General features: G+C 40.2%; 1 protein-coding gene across 1 annotated transcript in view; it reads left to right on the top strand.

Moving 5' to 3' along the window:
- Positions 1–22,527, top strand: part of lhx4 (LIM homeobox 4) — an 85,571-nt gene that overhangs the window by 5,747 nt on the left and 57,297 nt on the right. Inside the window, exon 2 of the mRNA XM_073063615.1 lies at positions 4,909–5,080. Coding sequence (XP_072919716.1) covers positions 4,909–5,080 — 172 coding nt within the window. The remainder of the gene's footprint in view (positions 1–4,908; positions 5,081–22,527) is intronic.

Genomic DNA, 22,527 nt, shown 5'->3' with positions numbered 1-22,527 from the left:
CTCTCTCTGAACCTTATATTCTTCTCAGTGTTGATACTGAATTATTAAACACGTGCCCGTGTTGATACTACCCGGTGCAGTACCTATCCAGATATTGTAAAGGAATATAAATCATGTACAATATCTTAATTTGGAGAGTATTTCTTGGTAATGTCTGCAGGTATTGTTAATGCGGAATATACTGTATAATCTCACAGTAGTAATTGTCGGGGTGTGCCGGATTATATTGTTTATGTGGATAGCCAAAATGAGTGGACCATGTCATTCTCTGAAAGCAAAGCACAATCTTATTTTTCGAAATATTTGAATGTGTAAGTGTTCTCAACTTTTATTTAACAAATAATAGATCTGAGAATTTACATCCAAATAGCAAATCAATCTATTATCATTACTATCCATTGTAAATATCTCTGCTTTCTTCAATGTGAAAAGTCAAAAGTCGATTAGCACAATGTTTAATAAAATGGACCTCGGTGAAATAGTGAGACGTTGGGATAATGGAGTGAATACTTTCCCAGAATGATAGGGGATTTTGGAGGGGAGGGATATAGAGATTGGGAAGAAGGAAATGCCGGTATGTGGAGCCTATAGCAGATCATAGGGTGGCCTATTGCAGTGGGATGGACGACGGAAGTTGCACAAGAGATGCGAAAGACGAGTGTTGGGAGGACTGGGTAGTGGGGAATGGGAAGTCTGGGGTATGTTGCAGATATTGGTAAAGGCACGTTGAGAGAATGTATATTAGCGGAGATGGGCGTGACAAATGATCCGTATTTGGAGCGCGGTGGGCTTCAGTCTACTGAATATAAATGAGCTGATGTTTACAGTTTGTGGCCTATGGTGGTATAGTTGTTTGAAGGTAGCAAAGGCTTTTGACCTAAGCAACAGTGTTGTGTAATGTTGCCAAGATGAGCGCAGATATGACTTGTCATATAATTCTACAGCACCATGGAAACAGGCTTTACGGCCCATCTCATCCATGCAGACCAATGTGCCTTCCTGAGCTAGTTTCATTTGCCTACATTGGGCTCGCATTTATATAAACCTTTCCTTTCCGTATATAACTGTCTTTTAACGAGTAAATCTGTACTAGTCTGTGCTGCTTCCTTCCATATATCCAGCATACTATTGGAAAAACCTAGTCCTCGGGTCCAATTTACAATTTTCCCTTCTCGCCTTAAACCTCTGCCCTCGAGAATTAGACTCTCCTACCTGGGAGGAAAGATCGCCCCAGCGTATTCAGTATCTTCTTATTCAAACGCCCCAGTCCCAGAAACATCCTTATACACTTTTTGTTTGCGCCGTCGCTATCTTTATCACAGAACTGCGCAGAATATTTCAGATCGTGTACAGCCGCAACAACTTTTGTACTCAGTACCCCGTTTGATGAAGGCATGAGCACCTCACGCCTTCTTCACCACCTTGTCTATCTGTGCGCCAATTTCAACCAACTGTGCATTTGTAACCCTGAGTCTCTACAAGTTCCCAGCGATGAACCGATTATGTATTTTTAGCAACATACTCAAGATGCTGGAGGAAATCAGCAAGTCAGGCAGCAGCCATGGAAATGAACAGACAGCAGACGTATTTGGCTGAGACCCTTCTTCAAGACCATATATGTATCTATAGAAGCGGATTGTGATCAATAGGATTGTTAGGCCTTCGATACGGTTCTAGCTGAGACATTGAGCTGCGAGCCAAACTTGATGGTAAGGGCATAGGCAACGTGCCTGGGGCTTGCATATTGTGAAACTTGGATGGGCAAGAGAGTTGCAGCAGGGACAGAGATCAATACAATCACGGTGCTTCTGAAAGTGGAGCTCACGCCTTCGGACCAGCAACAACAGTGACATCTCCAAAGATGTTTCACAACTGGATCATTAAAGGACAAAAGTAACATTAAAACATTCAATTAAGCGATCAGAGTGGCGGCACGGGGCAGAACCTTACAGATGTTGGAAACGTGGAGAATCTGGATAATGTGAAGGGGGTATCTCAGGGCTAACTTGGCCAAGAGCGGACAAACAAGGAGTACACGTGAACGGCCTGGATTGGAAGAAGTCAACTGTCGATACCACGGAAGTAAAAACATAGGAATAAGGAAAGAGATCACTGTCGTAGACATTTCTGCTACAATTGGATCGGCAGTGCTGCTGCCTTCCAGGCTGGTGGAACTTAGCTATTTGGTCAGTCCGGTGACTGCTAAGTGGCGTTAGATCAGACTGACAGTATTCAGAAAATAAAACTCGATTCTACACGGTACAAACATTGGATCATGGGCGCAGGTCTGCTGCCTGCTTTTGCCACAACCATAAATATAAGTCCATGCATTCTGTGCCAAAATTCGGGAGTGGAATCTATGGTGCGTCGAAGTATACTGCGGCTTTAATTAGTTCCACTGAGTGAAAAGAACCCGAGGTGGTGCATTGATTGTAATGACGCACCTATTTATGGAGATCCCGCCCATCTAAGCCCAATTATCTCCGCTTATGGCAAAGTCGCGCCCCCAGAGGGGGCATCCTCGGTGCCTGATTGGCAGGTGGGAGTCGGTGATGTCATGAAGTGTTGGACTGACTGTATGATAGCGATCTTGGATGTGTCAGTGAGTAGGGAATCCCGCATCAGCCCCAGCGACCGAGGCAGTAGATATATTTATTAATATCTACACGGATCGGCGTGCAACACGGGCCGGAGTTATATTGTGTACATTTATTTTATTGTATGTATTTTTTCTGTTCTCTGTTGGGGGAGGGGCGAATTTCGGTTTGAGAATGATGCAAAGTGCGGCGGTCGCCACAGAGAGTCCTGGGAAAGGAGTTCAGGAGCTGTTGGGAGTCACAGTGCAACGTAAGGAACCATTCAAACAAGGACGCTTTCTCCCTCCACTTCGCCACCGTCCTACCTGTCAGTTCCACACATTCCAGAACCAAGCGAGCAGGAGAGTTGGTACTGGGCCAGGGTGGGTGCACGGACTTGGTGGGGACGGGGCGAGTGGGGAAGAGAGGCTAGTAGAAGGATATATCAGAGGGGAAAATGACGAGTGACGAACCGCAGAACAAGCAATTATAATGTATTTCTAGACTGCGGTGCTAATAAGGCCCAAACGATTGGTCATGATGTCCGTATTATTGACGGGAAGCGTGATACTGGTCTGTGCAGTGAAAGGGCGTGAGTTACAACTTTATTATTGAGAACGCTGAAAAGGGTGAGAGGTAGTATGGTTTATTTAACTGTGGCTTCCGACCGCATAAATCACCTGTTATTAAGTACGACTTTCAGCGACAGGAGTGACAGCGCTCGTGTTGGACCGATAATGTTGCAGCATTGAGGTAGTGCGATTGAGATATACTTACGAGGCTGCGCTCTCCGCACTGTGCAGTCAAGTCGGAGCCAAGTTCAGTCAGGCAACGCCGCAAAAATAAAGCGTCATTTCTGCTGAAACCGCTAATGGAGTCGGCAAAGCAAAACGTTTAACAAGCGGCCAACAGCCAGTGATCGGGGCAGGAAATTTAAAAGGAAGGGCAAGGTGTCGAGCCTGTCGGATACGGATGCTGGTACAGCACGAGTAAATTGTCTGAACTGTTTTATCTGTAGGCCATCTCAGATGTAATATTGTATCACTTAGGCCTCTCTCATATCTTCGGAATGTCACTAGCTATTTCCCATTTGAAAACGGACCTCTCTGAGAAAATCTACCATTATAGGAGGATTTCTATCTTTTCTTTAAGGAATAGGTAACACAAAATCTCGACTGAAATACCCTCACTGCAGTGGTGCAGGGGTATATCTGGCTAGACTGGTTAGGTTTTCAATTACAAGTACCTAGTGGATGAAAATAGGTATTTACTATTTGCTGCTGAAGCGTTATCCGTTTAACCCTGAATCCCATTGAAAAGGCAACGTTGCTCCCTGGCAATGAGCAGGGCAAGGCAGCATATTTACTTGTTTATGTCACCGCAGTTGCCAACTCTCACCGGCACTTGTCCCATGTCAACAAAATGGAACAGATTTGGTGTTAGGTTAAACTTACTTAAAGCCCTGGACACTCGTCCATTTGAGAAATGTATGACCAGTTCCGTTTTGAAACACTAAAAACAGTATCTGCAATCTCAAAGCATTTATTTCGGTTAACGCATGTTCTTCGGAAACGATATTCCTGGCGCTGGCCGTACGCAGAATGAGTACATTGATACAAAGCCATCAAATACTTTTCATTCTTAGCGTTCATCCTACTACCGATTTAATTCGTTTAGGACAATCTCACCCCTGACTATTTTAAAATTATAGGAACACAATAGCTGTTGAAGTCCAGGACAATTTATACCCGGTTGACACTATTTAAATGTGGGGGAGTTAGGCATTGTAAACACCTTTATTCTCGCGTTCAGGATTAATGGTGGCATAGCCTGCATTTTCTCTCTCTTTCTATTTCTCATTGAATCTTCCTGTCCTTTGCTCTGTACATTTGAAAACGTTTTATATATAACATGCTGCACTATATGTTTAATTGCTGTAAGTTTATAATTAAATTAGAAATTGCAACAGCGAAGTATTCCAGAGGGTTGAACATAGTCTCGATATTATAAAGTTTCCACGCCAGTACTATTCTGTCCGTTCGCCGCCTTTCTTAAATCAGAAATCTTTATAATTCAGACTGGCTTTTTGATTGTAACCATTGAATACAGAAATTTCGCTTGAAAATCTATATAGCTATTTTACGGTCTATTTGGTTGACTGTGGTCTTCTTGCAAAACGTTTATTATTTTACGCTAAGGCTTCTTTACACCTGAGTGATTTAGGTTTATGCATGTCCACTTGTTTTCTCTACGATCCGGTATTAGATTCATCCCACTCCCACAGCTTCTGTATCTCTTTCAGCTTGTTGAATTCTCTCCCTCTCCTTTGTAGAGATCCCGCTGTGTGCAGGCTGCAATCAGCACATACTGGATAAGTTCATCCTGAAGGTGCTGGACCGATCTTGGCACAGCAAGTGCCTGAAATGTGCCGACTGTCAAGTCCAGCTGGCCGACAAGTGCTTCTCCAGGGCTGGGAACGTTTATTGCAAGGAAGACTTCTTCAAGTGAGTCACACTTGGGTTTACAAATGGGTAAGGGAAGGAATGGCCTCAGTCCTGCACGGTTTGGGGGAAGGGGTGGAGAAACGAAAGTAATAAATAGCAGTGTCCGCCCCCGTCACGTCGGCGGAATTGCCCGTGCCCTCCTCCTTCAGAAGATGCAAACCATGCCCATTTTCATACATGGTACTTTCCATGCCGCGGGTTATGGAGTTCGTGATTAATAACAAAATAAACAGCGTGATTTTAACAAACAACATCTTGGTTTAATTATCACCTTTGCATCAGGCAAAGTTATTATTGTTCACTTATGGTAGTGATGCCCACGGGCACTCGTTGTGACATCTGATATTCCTGCCACCATACCCACCCCATTGACTCGTTAGTCGCTACTTAGAAATATGGATAATTGTCCTTTTAAGCCCACGCACCAATCTTGTTTCAAATACACCTTACTTTGATCGTAGCGGCTTTGTTTCATCGGACTTTTCCAGTATTAGCGCCGGTTGTAAAGTAGGTGCCAGTAATTGTTTAAAGAATAGAAAATGTTGGGAAAATTCAGCAGGTCAGGCAGCATCCGCGCACCAACAGAAACAGATGGTCTTCACCCCTTAGAAACTCTGCTTTTCTAAATTTGAATCACTATTCGAATATTAAAAAATGCCAAAATAGATATTGATCCTTGTGTTTATAGTGAGGAGCCCTGTTGCAAACGTGCTTCGGATCAAAGAAGCGTGGTTGTTCCAGGAGCAGTTCGCACCAGTCTGCAATTATAGTCAGTAACAGTGGTGTGTGTGTGGGCGAGATTCTGCTTCGTCTAAATTCGTTCAGTTGGAAAACCCGAAACAAAACATTAAGAATGGTGTTAGATCGGATAGTTAAGGAGGGGCGGATTTGGTTAAACAACCCACAACAAAGGGGGCGGAATATGACCTGTCAGAGCAAAAGAAGGACTTTCTTCCTCCGTGCTATGAGCAAGATTTGTGAGTGGTTTAGACTGGAGTTAGTCAATAGCCGAGGTTTGTCCCTGAGATACCAACTATTCTCACTTTGTGCTGGGGTGCAGGGGAGCCACAAAGAGAGAGCAACTGGCAATTCTTGAGGCAGAGATTCTGCTTGTTACACTACACATTGTTATCAGATGCTTTGTGTTAATATTTTCAGACCAGTCGTACAAATATTATGAACACAATTGTGTAAATATTCTGTGCTTTCCGTGCCTAGAGTTTGGTGCAATTAACCATTAGTTTACTGGGAGTAATCGGTTGAGTCTAGGGTCCCTCGTCCTCCTCTGGGCCTTCTCTAATGTTGACTGTTGCTGGAGGGACACTGCTGGACCAAACAGTAGATATAATTGTCTTTGTGGCACAATTAACCTCCCTTAAATAAATATATTAGTAGATTTGCAAACCTGCCGTCTTTATCATTAGCGAGGAAGCATCGAACCGGGGCAGAGTGTTCGAGAGATAATGGTCGCAGGCTGGCTGTTAGTGTTTTGCCTTGGCTGAAGTTACTTCGTGCATGGACACATATGTAGTATTGAATTATTATTTCTGCTAGAATACAACAGTTCACTGTGCTGGACACGTGCTTTACTGCAAGTGATATTGCAATAGAGTAAACACGCAGAAAGTAACAGACACACATGTCGATATAGTAATGTATATTGATAGAATTATTACATTATAGTTTAGGTTTCTGTCTTCAAATGCAGCTAGGCGTACTTAGGCGATTTGTTTATAAAATAAGGAAACATATCGGACGACTGGTACATTGTGAGTGTGTTGAAGAAACAAAATAATTTCGGATAATAATGTTAATAAAATGCGTTCGTGGCATCGAATATCCGAAAGAGCGAACGAAAAAGATGCTTAAAAAGCATGGCGATTTTTACAGCGGGACCCCTATGTTAGGAAATTGCGGCGTACAAACACGTTCCTTCAATTTACAGTTAATGCAACCATTTATGAAATTCTGTGATTGCTGGGTTTGCTTTTTACAAGTGAAGTTGCACTAGCTGCTCTGGAGTTCTCTTTTGTTTTGCCCTCTCTCTCTGTCTCTCTCTCCTCTTTCTTTCTCCGATGCTTTATGTTGACCCAAATACTGAAGATTAACTTCTGCGTGTTTGCCACCGTATTACACCGAAAATCCGAGCCTTTAATCACCTCGTGAAACAACATCTGTTCACACTCATCGAACCCTAAAATGCCGACCTCTGGTTGAGATTGTGCGCAGCATTGTGCATGTAAAATAAGTACTTGTTTTATAAGCAGCGCGTTGCAGTTTACTCGTAAATAGAGCCAGGATTCATCTTTCCATTTAAAATGAACAGCCGGTACATTGTCAAACCTTTGTGTAAGTCATTGTCGGTATTTATGCAGATTTTGCGGTTTCTTTACAGACCGTTAAAGGGTTTGAAACAGGACTGTTCTCTAATTCGGAATGTTGTATTATAGTGCTTAACTCGGAATGTTTTAAAATCGAAATGATTATTAAATTTGGCAAGTGGTAGTAAACCTGGGTGTTTTGCAATTATTGTTAAACTAGCACAGAAAATTATATTATTATTTCACTTGACCTAACCGCTAAATTGCTCGCATCTTTAACAGGTCGCAGTGTCAGATCATTGTTTACAATTGGAATATTAAAAGATCTGAATTTGAGTTTTAATTGGCTTTCACGACCAAATCTTGTGTTAGCAGAAATGGCTTTCTAAAGCACACCCGCTTGACGCGATTAGATACTAGGAACATTTTGTTTAATTTAACACGATGAACTAAAAGCCTTGCGTTTAACTGCTTAGCGACCGAAAATATAGAGGTTGCATTCTGAACTAATTACTATATACTGTACTCTTTTTATTCAAATGGTAATTCTGCCTTTATTCGCTAATTTCCAACCAGAATTAGATATAGTTCGTTCCGCACTGAAGTCAGTAGACCGACCGCCCGAGATTTCTCTTCTGAACCAAACAGCAGAACCACACTCACGATTTTAAAAAATAAATTAGAACAGAAGTAAATCTAACAATAAAATAAAACGAATTTATATTCATGTTGTTTTTCTGCCGAGTTTTAACTGCCTGTAACTGATAATGGATTCAAGAGAATCTGAGAGAGAAAATTAAACAAGCCGTGACGTTGTTGAATTGATGGCAGGCACGCGAAGCCCGGCAGATATGAAAGATTTGACAATCATATATTATCTGGCTAGACTGATTGAAAAACGCGTATTTCCGTCAAATGAAACTCCACTAACTCTACTGAATGTCTCTCCTAGCACAGTTAGGATGAAACTTTGAGATGAAAGATGAGGACTGGTAAAGTGGGTGACATGTGAGCTGCACGAGAGGCGTGAACTGTGGGCAAGATGAGATGGGCGAAGCGTGTAGGATTGTGGTGTTATTGGGGTTCAGTGTGAAATGGTTGTTTCTAAGGTTGAGTTTCACGTGAACATATTTTGTTATTCACACTTGTGCTCAGCCAAATTTCTTCTTAACTCGCTTCCAAACCCTGTTGGTCCTTTCTGTAAGTAAAATCCCTTCTGCCAACCCACTCAGAATCGGAACACCAGCTATCTCTACAGGCCGAGAGCGGCTCCCCGTTGAATCATGAAACTTCTCAGAAAAACTGAACACGTACTCATTCGAAACACATTTAAAAATAACAATGAAAAAAAAATTGAGCGTCTTTCTCATTTTAAATAAGCCTTGTGGATGTGAATTCTCAAGCTCCTCTATAGATACAAGACCAGCGAGCGTGTGCAGTGAGAGCGCGGGTTATGTTTCCAGCAGCTGGTCTGACCGATACGCCACTCGTCGGTCATTGAACAGCTATCGCTGTTCTTCACAGGTATCTCCTAGTCCAGCAAAGCTCAGGAAATAGTGAATGCCATTTCAGTGATAATAAATACCTTTGCTTTAACGATCTTGAAAACAACTGATACATTTATTTTTATGTGTTCCTTCCCAAGTTAGAGAATGATAACTTGCTTTCCCTCACACCAGTTCTCCAGTGTCGTAGGAACTTTTTTTATATAAACACTTCCAACCCAGTTTACAGGGAATACAGATTGTGTGTGTGTGTGTGTGTGTGTGTGTGTGTGTGTGTGTGTGTGTGTGTGTGTGTGTGTGTGTGTGTGTGTGTGTGTGTGTGTGTGTGTGTGTGTGTGTGTGTGTGTGTGTGTGTGTGTGTGTGGTGCTGTTGCTGAATTTGCGGGATATAACAGCGCAAGCAATGGTCAGGAATGGAGGCCAGAGTGGAATCGCACTGGATTCTCACTTATTTCAGATATTTTTTTGGGAATCTAGTGCACTACTCTCGCCCTTTCACCAGCTCGGATTAGCCCGCGGCTGTGGCTCGGAATCTACGCTGTCGGAGTCGCGTACCCTTTCATTAGCCGTCTCTTTGCTGCGGGCTGCGCGTTCACGTGCAGCTCAACGCAGCACTTTAACTGGAAATCAGGGTTTAGGGCTTAACCTGAGTCCGGGGGCAAGTGAACGACTAATCGAAACCACGCAGAGATCAGTTCAAACAAAATGACGTATTCGTTGTGATAATAATGTGGAAGTGCCAGGGCGGAGAGGAAACATTGCAAAGAGCCCTTATGTCCAGTGAATCATTTCTTTTGGGGAAATGATGAGACTGTGAATATGTCTCTTTATAAAAATAAAAGCGGGGATACAAATAATACACGAACATTTAAAAAAGACTATAAAATCAAATATAGAAAATACTCGGCAAGTCGGACGCATTTGTGGAAGGGAGAGTTAGCATTTCAGATAGAAGAGCATTTGCTTTGTTTTTGTTTAATGCAGATGGCTGTAAAACAGTTAGATCAATATGTGTGGTTAAGTAAATACTGGTCCTTTTTTTGCTGGGTATCTGGCTTTAGACAAAGTAGTATGCAAGATTTCTGGAGTCGCATGTACTTTTTCAGCTTTCAGGCTCAGAGAGTGTGGTGTCGGAGCTAATGTCCCCCAAAGCAGGACATAGCGTTTGAAACTAAAAGTAAACCATCAAAATGTTTTAACAAGAGTTGTGATTGGGTATGGGAGGGAATGTAAAGCTGGTAGTTCAAATTCATTCTCATTGAGGTGTAAGTTAAGAAAAACATAAGTAGGTGAAGTCTAAATGGAATCAGTGTCGTGGAGTTACTCCCAGTGGCCACATTATTAGGTACACCTGTACACCTGCTTGTTAATGCAAATATCTAGCCAATTATGTGACAACAACCCAATGCAATCAAGCATGTATACGTGTCAAGAAGCTCCGTTGTTCAGGCAAACAAGAAATGTGACGTAAGTGACTGCCGCCGTAAAACGTTTGTTGGCGCCAGAGGTGGTGGTTTGAGTATCACAGAAATTGCTGACCTCTAGGGATTTTCACACACAACAGACTCTAGAATTTATAGAGAATGATGCAAAATGCAAAAAAAAACAAACCGCAAACAGCTCCAATTGAACAGAGCAAAAACAACTTGTTAATAAGAGAGGTCAGAGGCCACGCTGACAGGAAAGTGATAGTAATTCAAATAACCACCTGTTACAACACTGGTGTGTAGAAGAGCATCTCTGAATGCAAGCACCTCGAACCTTGACGTGAGAGGGTTACAGCAGCAGAAAACTACCGACATACACACTGACCATATTCGTTAGTACAGGAGGTACCTAATAAAGTGGCCAATGGATGTATGTGGGGCAGCATTTCACAGGATTTTGAAAGCTGTAATTAAGCTTGTGGGATTCAAGTTTTTGTTTGTGATATAGAATAGGCAGTGATGATCCTATATACAACATTTGTATGACCAACTAACAAGCTTTGAAGAGTATTGAATGGCACACTGTAGGCAGGGTACTGATGTTTTATAGATACTATAAAGTAGGTTGACCAAGATGAACATATGGTGAAATACTTGAAAATTGGCATATTATTTTTGAGACATAATGGATGGTTTTGAATTTATCCAATGATGGGATAAAATCAGACTGCTTTTAATAATGATGGGGGCTAGGGCAAGAGGTGACATGTATGAGAACACATGTAAATTTAGAATAGAGAGTAGCAGCAAACTCATTACAAGGATACCTATGAAAATGAGATATACCCTTCAAGGATTCAGGCACAAGCTGTGTGGGCAATCAGAATTATATTGGAAAGGAGGAATGACAGGATTGAGAAACAGGAGCCAAATCTGGTCATGTGTTTTCTCAAGTCTGATCTTCCATTCCAAAAGGACTCATCTAACTGCCTATAACTCAAGGTGACATTCCTGCTTAATTCCTATGTCAGTGTTTTTTGGTCCTTCAATTTCAGCTTTGAATATACCCAGTAACTGAGCAGTCACAACCACCCGAAGTAGAAAACTCCAAAGATTCAACTCAAAAGTCACAATCTTCTTCTGATTGAAGAAGTTCCCTCTCACCTTATACCTAAATGGCTGACTACTTCTAAGGTGGTCTTCAGGGTACAGTCCTAAAAAATAGGTTGAGGAGAACAGTGTGATTAAATCACAACCATTTATGGATGGTAGCTGTTGGTGTTTACGGTTCTATTAACTTGATTTGATGTGTTAAGTTCTCTATGTTTTTATGCCAGTTTGCTTAGTTACAGTCTATTTGGGCCATGACCTGACTTACACAATAAATGATGAGCAATTGTTCAGAGGAGGTATTGATTACCACCCTAGGTGATGAGACTCCTGAATCCTCACTCCAATTGTGCTTCTGATATAAAGTTTGTTGTTGAATTCATGGATAATAACTCAGAATTTATCCAAAGCAAAGCATAGATTCAAAAACTATATAATTTTTTAAAATTTCTTCCACTAAATTTCAAACTGGTAGAACATTTGAATGCCTTGACAATGAATTAAGAGTAGTTTATACCAGCAGCGTGACCTGATTCTCCAGTTCCCAGAAGGCATGAATTTCTGTTAACCATGCCTTCTTTCATCATGTTGCGAGATGCAGTGGTCCTTCCATAGAAGCCTTATATTACATTTTTAAAATCCTGTTTCTTGAAGGAGCTTTTGTTTGGATCTTCCCCATTGTTGTTACTCAGCTTTTGGAATTGAACTCATGTGTACAACACGCCTCCTGTGTTGTTTGAGGTTGATAGCCATAACCCAGGAACAGAATTTGTGTTTCTCAATCTGAGATGCCTGATGCCACCCTGTTCCCTATTTGCATACTGCCCATTACACTGCTGGCATTTATGGAGGCAATGAAGGTCCTCCATCTTTGTCTGTCCTTGGCCATCATTGTGCCCCAGGTGTAGTTCAGGTCTCGTTTTCTGCCTGTACAGTCTTTGGTCTTTCACATTTCCTCCACCATTCAATGAAGTGCTGTCTTGATGATGGAGTTGGCCTCTCTTCGCATTCCCCCACGTGGCCATGTCCTCTTGATGAAACTGAAGGAGTAAGGTGTGGTTAGAAATCTTTCTTGGCCAGAAAATATGGAGGATCTTTTCAAGGCTCCTGGTGTGGAATGACAACAGCTTGGGAAGATCATGTGCCAGCATTCTGACTGTAATTGTATATCCCTGATTTTTTTGGGGTCCATTATTCTACCTTTAGCTATGTAGGTCCCTAGTTTGCGAATTCCCTTCCCATACTTTACAATATTTCCAAACCCCTCAACTTTTTTGAATTTCTTCTGCTCCACCTCTTTAATGCAGACTCACTTGCCCTGATATATCCTTATATCTTAAAGTCAACTTTGCTTTATAATTACCCTTGTGAAGAGCTTTGGATGTTTTATTATATTTAAGTATATAGGGTGTTGCAATTTCTCAACCTGTTTATATGTAGTGCATACAAATAATGGGGAAGTTCGTGCTTGCCTTTCATTGCAATCAATTTGACTACCATGCCTGTATTTACTCACTATAATTTCATTGTTAACCTTTGACTTGAGCTAAATTTAATTCTGCAGCCAGCATGTTGTGAATCTGTCAGTGCTTAAGATTGCCCAACAAACAGCTAGGTGAACTGCTGAGACGGCACAGTTGCAGTAACCGAACTAGTGCTCATTATGGATTGGGGTAGTTCTTCAAGGAAGCAGCACAGGAAGTGTGCAATTTAAGAATTCGTATTGCTGTAGTTAAATCATGTGAATTCTTCCACAGAGTAGTGCCCAATGTGGAGTTTTATGAATGAGATTATGTGCTGTTCTGTCTTCATTGATGTGAGTTATTAAAGTTAGAATAATTGGATTCTTTTGCAACACTCACAATACAGAGTGGGTAGACAGTAACATGAGTTGTTGAACAAATACAGTACAAGGGGTGATTGATATGTTCATGGCCTAAGGTAGAAGGAGTCAATTTTAGAAAACCTAGCACATTTATTTTTTAACATAGTCCCCTCCTACATTTACACATTTAGTCCAGCGGTCATGGAGCATACGGATCTTGGACCTCCATGAAGTGTCCACAACAGCGGTGATTGATAAGTTTGTGACCTAAGGTAGAAGGAGTCAATTCTAGAAAACCTAGCACATTTATACTTCAACATAGTCCCCTCCTACATTTACACACAGTCCAGCAGTCATGGAGCATATGGATCTTGGACCTCCAGAAAGTGTCCACACTTTCGTAACTCATCTCCTTTTACCTTAGGCCACAAACTTATCAATCACCCTGATGAGCTATTAACTTCAAACTTTCTGCATAATCATTCAAAGAGTTGACCTGCATGTGCATGTAACGAGAGCTGTATAACATATCAATCACCCCTCGTATGTCAACGTTTAAATGTAATTATTTTAATATTCTGTTCTGTTTTCTCTTTAATCCAGCCTTTCATCCACTCTCTTTTTTTTATATATCCCACACTAATTTTGAACAAATCAAATCTTAACTTGGTTATCTCTCAGTCCTCTTACCTCATTGATTGCCCTGTTTGTCTTACGTGACTAAAGTTGTAGCTGTCCCCCTTTCCTTGCCACCCTATTGTCCACAGAATAAGCAATAAAATGAGCAAAATAGAGACATAAGGGACTGAATATGTGGGAATCTGGAGCCACACACAAAACCCTGGAGAAACTCAATGGTTAGCAATTGATCTCCAGCAGTTGAAAGGCCTCAACCCGAAACTCAATTGCCAATTTTCTTCCATAGACACTCTCTGACCCTTCAGCATTTTGTGTGCGTTGCAACATGAGGAACAACATGTTTTAAAAAGTTACTATACATTTGTAAATCTTAAAACAGGCCATGTGTAATATATCAGTACATACACTCAGAGATCACTTTGTTAGGTACCTAGTAAAGTGGCCACTGAGTGTCTGTTCATGGTCTTCTGCTGCTGTAGCCTATCCACTTGGAGGTTCAATGTTTTGTTCAATTTGATTTGTTGTCACCTTTCTTTCACCTTGAACCAGTCTGGTCACTCTCCTTTGACCTCTCTCATAAACAAGCCCTTTTTTTGCCCAGAAAACTGACCATCACTATGTGTTTTGTTTGTTTGTTTGTTTTTTTACGCTCCATTCTCCATAAATCCCAGGAGATCAGCTCTTTCTACAACACTCAAACCACCCTGTTTGGCACCAACAATCATGCCATGCTCAAGATCACTTTGGCCATATTTCTTCTCCATACTGATATTTGGTCTGAATAACAGCTGAACCTCTTGACCTTGTCTGCATGCTTTTATACATTGAGTTGCTGCCACATGATTGGCTGGCTGATTTGATATTTGAACTAATGAGTAGGTATATAGGTGTATCTAATAAAGTGGCCACTGAGTCTATTTTTAGAAGTGTGTAATTAGATTTCTGCTTCCATAATCCTTAGCCTTGGATTTGTGTAAATTTTGATCATTCCATGCACAGAGACCTGATTTTAAATATTCGGGCATTTTGGCTAAGTAGTGTTAGCAGTGATCTGTACGTGTAATATTTTAGCTTTTTATGGCAATGTGTCACAGTAGATGTACATGTAGCACATTGCTATCTTTTAGGGTGGCTTCACAGTCATGATGTCACTGCCATGTATTAGAGTACAGGACAATAGAATGTTATGAACTATATAAATGTATTTTTTCATTGAGTTTAGTGAGTTCTGACTGTGTTTCAATATCTTTTGGGGTGCAATGTTTGATGTTCTTACAACATATATGGATATATCTGGGCTCTTCCTGCTCCTAATGTACTGACATACAAATGTACAAGTTGAGTGCAGGAAAAGGGCAGTCAGTCTCTGCAATCTGTATTGTCATTCAATAATATAATGGCTGATCTGATTATAATTTCAACTCCACATTTCCATCAACCCACAACAACTTTACACTACCTTGCTTAATATCAATCCAGCTGTCTTAAAAATTCTTTACGACTCTACTTCCACTATCCTTTGAGAAAGAGAATTTCAGATTGCTAAGGTGCACATTGAGAAAAACAATGGGCCTGATCTCTGTCTTATTTTTGAACAGTGACTCGAGTTCTAGATATTCATTCAAGAGGAAACATCCTCTCCGTGTTCACCATATCAAGACCACTCAGCGTCTTTCATACCCAATCACCACTGTGACTCTATGTCCAACACCTTATCATTTCTCTCTCTCTCACACACACTTCTCTCTTTCTTCGTTTCTCCCTCCATTTTGTTTTTTCACACTGCATCACTCATTGCCTCTCTCTTGCCCACTCTTCCTCATCCCTTTTCTCTCTCCAATCTCTCCATTTTCTCCTCCACTTCCATTTCCTTCTTCCCATCCTCTATATCTCGTCTCTCTTAACTGATTCTCACTCACTTGTTTTCCCTTCTTTCCTTGCTCCTCCTACTTCCTTCCCTCTGCCTCTGCACACTTTTTACACTTCCAGCCTCCTCACCTCTGCCTCTCATTGCTGTCTTCCATCTCTCTTCTCATTGCCTTTCCCCTCTCCCTCCTTTTCCCTACTCTCTCGAGTTTATCTCATCAGCTCTGACCCATTTGGTTAACAACACCCAGAGTGATTAGAAAAACAGGAGCAATGGAAACTGAACAGGAATTGGCCTGCCCAGTCTTTCAGTGGCTCCCTTTTCTGGGCTCTTCGGTTCTTGCTCATCGAAAAATAACTTTTCTTGAGTAAACTTAGCAGTGATTTAACTGTACTGCTTTTTAAATGGGTTGCATATTCATCAGTGGTTTAGCAAAGAAAAACAGTTATATATACAAGAGACAAGAAGGACAGATTGCTGAGATCTGAGGCTACTTGATCAGTGGTAATCACAAAGATAGGTTGAGTCCATTGAGGAGTATGAACACAATTACAATTTTTATTTTATTGTTTGAGGTTATTATGACAATTCATTTTACACTGAACCACTCAAAAGTAAAATCAAAGCCTTTTCCCGGCAATATCCTGGCAAATCTCCTCCGCACCAAATCTAATTCCACATCTTTACTACAAAGAGATGTCCAGAACTGAACTGCAACATTACCTTATGGCTCTTGAACTCAGTTTCACGATTAATGAAGACCAACGCACCACATGTCTCCTTAACCACCCGAACAACTTGCATGGCAACTTTGAGGAACCTATGGACTTGGACCCCAAGATCCCTCTATTCCTCTACACTGCAAAGAGTCCTGCTATTAACCCTGTATTACACCTTCAAGTTCAATCTTCCAGAGTTTTTCACTTCACACTTTTCCGTATTGAACTTCATCTAACACTTCTTAGCCCAGCTCTACGTCCTTTCAATATCTTGTTGTAAACTACGACAACCCTTTACTCTATTCACACTATCAAACTTTCTATCATCAACCAACTTTCTAACCCATCCTTCTACTTCCTCATCCAAGTAATGCATAAAAATTACAAAAGAGCAGAGGTCCCAGAATAGAACTCTGTCAAACACCACAAGTTACGGACCTCCAGTCAGAAAATGCTCCATTTACTACCTACCTCTACCTTCTGTAGGCAAGCCAATTCCAAATCTTTTGCAGTCAGCTTTCCATGGATCCTATGCTTTATAACTTTCTGGAAGAGCTTACCATGGGGAGCCTTGTCAGATACCTTACTAAAATCTATATGCACCACAATCACCAGTCTACCTTCATCACTTTGTTTTGTCACCACTTTAAAAAAACTCAATCAGGCTCATGAGGGAAGACATGCTCCTCAGAAAACCATAAACAAGAGAAAATCTGCAGATGCTGGAAATCCAAGCAACTCACACAAAATGCTGGAGGAATTCAGCAGGCCAGGCAGTATCTATGGAAAAAAGTACAATGTTTTGGATCAAAAACCTTCCAATGCAGGAGTTGGATGGTGGGGCATGTGTGTTGATAGTTAGTGAGGTGGGAGGGGGGTGGTTTCCATCTATAGTTTAAACAGTGTTCCCAATGCCACAAGAATATTCAATGTTACATGTTATAGTGTAGTAATGCATCGTAGGAGTATTGAATATTCCATGACATTGTGTATTACTATAATGTAGAGATACTGAATTCTCAGTTCCATATTCTCCATTTTTAGCAGCAATATACACGATTACTTCATGGTCAGGGATATACAGTATTACTTCAGCTCATTGAGTACTGTTTCATGAGTGCCTGATGCTCCTGTACTGCATTCATATACCTTCATGGAATGGTCAAAGGCTATTATGTACTAATTTACAGTGCTATGGAATATTTATAGTATGTTCATCTATTGTGACATGGCATTCAATGTTCCTATAATACATTAAGATAAATTGGCATGGGATGCATGATATCCCCTTAGTACATTAATAATCTTTGTCATGGAAGGGTTGGGGTCCCTATGGTGTAATGCATCATGGATCAGTCAATATTTTGATAGTACATTAAAGCACCATGACATTGAGTATTCAATATCCCAAGTATACTGTGCACTATTGTAAATAATATGCTGTGCCATGGGATCTGAGCTGCCCTCATATTCTCATTTAGAAATAGGGAAATATTGTTGCAATTTTACAGGGTATTGATGAGACACAGTTTTGGTCCCCTTATTTAAGAAGGGATACACTTACACTGGAGGCAATCCAAAAGAGATTCACTGGGATCATTTCTGAGGTGGGAGGTCTGCCTTATCACTAAAGAAGTTTCAGTTGCATTATTTGGAATTTAGAAGAATGGGTGATAATTTTATTGAAATATGTAAGATCTTTCAGGGGAAAGAGAGAGTTTGTGCAGAATTGTTTCCTCTAATGGAAGAATCTCGTGAGGCAACGTACAATGAAGTTTAAGGGACAATCACTTAAGACCGAGCTCTGGAGGAACTTCTTCTTAGTTAATCTCTGAAAGTCCTTGTGTGGTGCAGTGGCATTGCTAGTACAGCCATTGCCTCACAGTGGCAGAAACCTGGGTTCAATCATGACATCATGTTTCTGTGGTATTTGGGGGTTAATGTTGATGACAAGTAAGTTCAGGGTGGGAAAGGCTTGATCTGAAATATAATCATGTTGGGGTAACAAGGGCAACATGTGCTTTGGGTTGACAGGGCAAGGACTGATGAGGAAATTGTGCTGTGGGTGTAGGTGGGGGCTCACCAAGCAAGTACAGTTAAAGAAGGAACCTACTTGAGACACATTAACAACTCTCCAGGTCACGGAAGCTGTTTAATGCTAAAGTGGGATTTGACCAACAGACTAAAGCCTTCTCCAGTATTTGTGTCTGGCAGCTGAGTGCTGGGCACCATTTTGATGTTATGGCACTGACCCAGAAGTCTGCGCTGCATACAGTTTTGTAGATCAAATATTCAGTTGCATTGTGGCAGGATAGCATAGTGGTTAGCATAATGCTTTACAGTATCAGCGACCCAGGTTTAATTCACACGACTGCCTGTAAGGAGTTTGTACGTTCTCCCCATGACTGCATAGGCTTCCTATGGGTGCTCTGGTTTCCTCCTACAGACCAAAGATGTAACAGTTAGTAGGTTAGTCGGTCATTTTAAATTGTCCCATGATTAGGCTCAGGTTAAATCGGGGGGGGGGGGGGGGGGGGTTGTTGGGCGGCATGTCTTGAAGTGCCGGATGGACCTATTCTCCACTGTATCGCAATAAAAAAATAAAGTAATGTACTTAATCTTCTTTAGTGATCATCTTTTTGATTAAATTCTTTCTCATCATGCATAAATGAGTTATACCATGGAATTTCTAGACTATTATTTCCATAGAAATGTACCTATGATCCATTAATGAACTGTGTCGTCCCTTGGTCTGTGTCCATATCGAACTTAAGTACAAAGTCCTTGAAGTACTCTGGATTTCTATATCACTTTAGTAAACTAGCGTAGAGTGTTCAAGACTCTTATTGGACATTTATCAGGAAGTTCATCATGGGTGTCATAAAATATAGTGCTCATTATCTCAAAAGCATTTGAGTGTACAGTACTGTTACAAGGATTGCTTATGAATTCCATTGTATGTTAAGATGCTCTGCATGTAAAGTGTTAGTAAAATGTCACAGAATATTCCATATCACAATCACTTAGAAGCATGTCACCAGATGGTATTTGTGTGGTCTTCCACAAGGCATTTAATAATTGCCCTCATAAGAGAGTTCTAGATAAAATCCACAGAATAAAGACAATTTATTAATCTGGTTACAAAATAGGCTGAGTAAGAGACAGAGAGTGGATAATGGGCATATAGTTAAGTTGGTCATGTGTAACTAATGGTATCCTACAAGGCAGTGTTGGAGCTGTAAATATCAATTATACTTATAAATGAATTAGATGGTGCAATGGAAAGTCACATATCCAAGTGACCAAAAGGCAGGTGACATTGTGACTACTGTAATTAGAATTTTAACATTGCAGAGCAAATGGATTGAGTAAATGGATAAAACAAATACAGATGGATTTCAATGCAGAGAAATATGAGGTCAGATCAAAAAGGACAGAGCAGATTTCCAAAACAGTGAAAAACTGCTATCAAAAGACTCTACAGGATTCATACACACAGACAACTAAAAACTAGATGTAAGAAACAATTCAAAGGTGTTTGGATACTGGTCTCATATGTGGATGACGTAAATGAAAGGTGGAAGTTGCACTAAGCTATACAATGCCATTTTAAGCATCACCTGGAATACTGTATGTGGTGCAGGGTAGCACATCTGAATTAAGGTACATAAGCTCTGAAGGGGAAGGAGTATAGACTTATCAAAACAATACTTGAATGCTAAGATTTGGATTGTGAGGTTTGTTTATGCAAACTTGGCTTGCACTCCCTGAAATTTAAATTATTAGTGTGATTTGAATGGAGATTAAGTAGAACTGATGTGGATGGATGAGGACATCTACTTCTGTGATCAAGGGGTCTTTGACAAATGTGTGAATATTAATAATTAGTGCAAAATCTTTCCTAAATGAATTTAGAAAGTGTTTAATGCAATTTAATGCAATTTCAATCAGTAATTTAAAATCTTAGACAGATAAATTTTATTAGGCAAAATAAATAAGAGGATATGAGGCTAAGTTGAGTTAGGTGTGAGATCATTCAAATTGCACTGAATGGTTGAACAGGTTTGAGGAGCAAAATGGTCCAGCTTCTATGCTTTATTGTTTCTAGTACATTATAAAATGTTGTGCTGAATGACCCAACAAGGCAACAAAATACAGTGTCATTAAGTAATCTTTGCTTAAATAGTATATTATTATTCTTTGCTGTGGAATTTCCAATGTCAATGTGGTATATTAATAAATTGTGCGATGAAACACTCATTTTCCCTATTGAATGCTAATTTATATTCCAAAGAGTGCTTTATGTCCCTTTTGGATATTAATATTTAGTGCAATGTACCCTTGAATCACAATTAATACACTGTGTATTAGAATATTCAAGGTTACATCATAATACCATATCAAGGAGCAATCAGCATTCCTATAATGCATAAATATATTGTGGCATTATGTGTCCTACACACTGTTATACACACTATTCAGTGTCCCGGTAGTACATTATTGTGGCATGTGATGTTAATTTTAGTACTGTGTTTGTTTTATATTCCTATTTTATGTTAATTTGCCCTACTATGGAAAGTTAATGTACATCAAAGAGTAATGAATGTCATGAGGTGCACATCTTCTTTATACTTCATAATGTCCCATCTCCCTGACTGCTGAATGCTGTACCACAGTCAACGTCCTGGCAATGCATTACACATTGTGACTTGGTGTGCTCGATTCACTGCAGCTGTATGCTGTATAATTGTGTTCTCAATAAGTAACTGTATCAGAGGATGCTCAGTGAGCCTAGAGTCTATACTCTAGAAAATGTCAAAGAACTTCTAGTTCAGATCATGTCAGGAAGCAATTAATGTCTTAATGGTATATGTAATGATTGTGTACTATGTCAATTTACCCTTCTGTGGAATATTTGGTGCATATACCAAATGATAATATATAATGATCTCCCAAAAGTGCAATCGTATACTGTGATATGCAAATAAAATATCCATATAGTATGGTAATGCACCGTTTCATGAAATGCCCATAATTTTCAGTCCATTTTATTATTTCCTCTGTATATTACTTATGATACCTGTGCTTTATAAATATACAGCACACATGAACTCACATTGAACACCAATATATTGTGATTGTCTATGGTTCTAGTCTTGTTACACTTGCACCAGAGTTGCAAAGTCACTGTGGTTTGGAGGTGCAGGCTGCAGGTGGTTGTGAAACTGGGCTCTGATGCATCATTTGATATCTCTATTGTGCATTAAATTAGTGTGCCAATTAAATGTGTGTGTTCCTTTTTTATGGGACCTGGGCATTGCCAGGAAGACAAGCATTTATTGCTCATCAATACTTGCCTTTGAGAAGGTGGCATTGAGACATCTTCTTGATGGGTAGTGCAGTTAAAATATTGCAAAATGAAGTATTCTACAGTGTACCTCTATAGTACACTGACATACCATACATAGATGCATCCCAATGCTAGACAATACTGTTTAACAGAGTGATCCACACCCATATTTTGTATTACAAAACACTACCCATAGAATAAGCAATGTATTGCTTGGCACATTATTATCTTATATCACAGAATTTAACTCCTCCTGAAAGTTCATTAATATATTGATTCATAGAGTATTTAATATTCACATAGTACATTAATATTTGTGCCATTTAGGTTACATATTTCAATAAACACTAGAAATACTCAATGCACAGAAGACACAATTTAAATTATATACAATACCACATTAGTAATTTGAGCTAAGGTATGGCTTGCCACACAACGTTCAATCTATAACCCCAAAACCTGGTGTTTTGGAAGGCTCAGCTTCCTTCTGGAACATTTACATTTTCTGGATCATGGAAGGCTTGTATTTTCTAAAGTACATTAACACCAAGTAATATGAAATAATGCCCAAATTGTACTCTGTAATCCTTGGCATTCGTATTGAATTGTAATACCTTGCACGGTGGAGTACCCAATCACCTTTAGGTATATTAATATTCTCTGTGATAGAATGTTCAGTCTGTG

Source organism: Hemitrygon akajei, chromosome 12 (assembly GCF_048418815.1).
Source record: "Hemitrygon akajei chromosome 12, sHemAka1.3, whole genome shotgun sequence".
Taxonomy (NCBI): domain Eukaryota; kingdom Metazoa; phylum Chordata; class Chondrichthyes; order Myliobatiformes; family Dasyatidae; genus Hemitrygon; species Hemitrygon akajei.
Note: the sequence above shows the minus strand (reverse complement) of the source record. Positions and strands in the feature narration are given on the sequence as shown.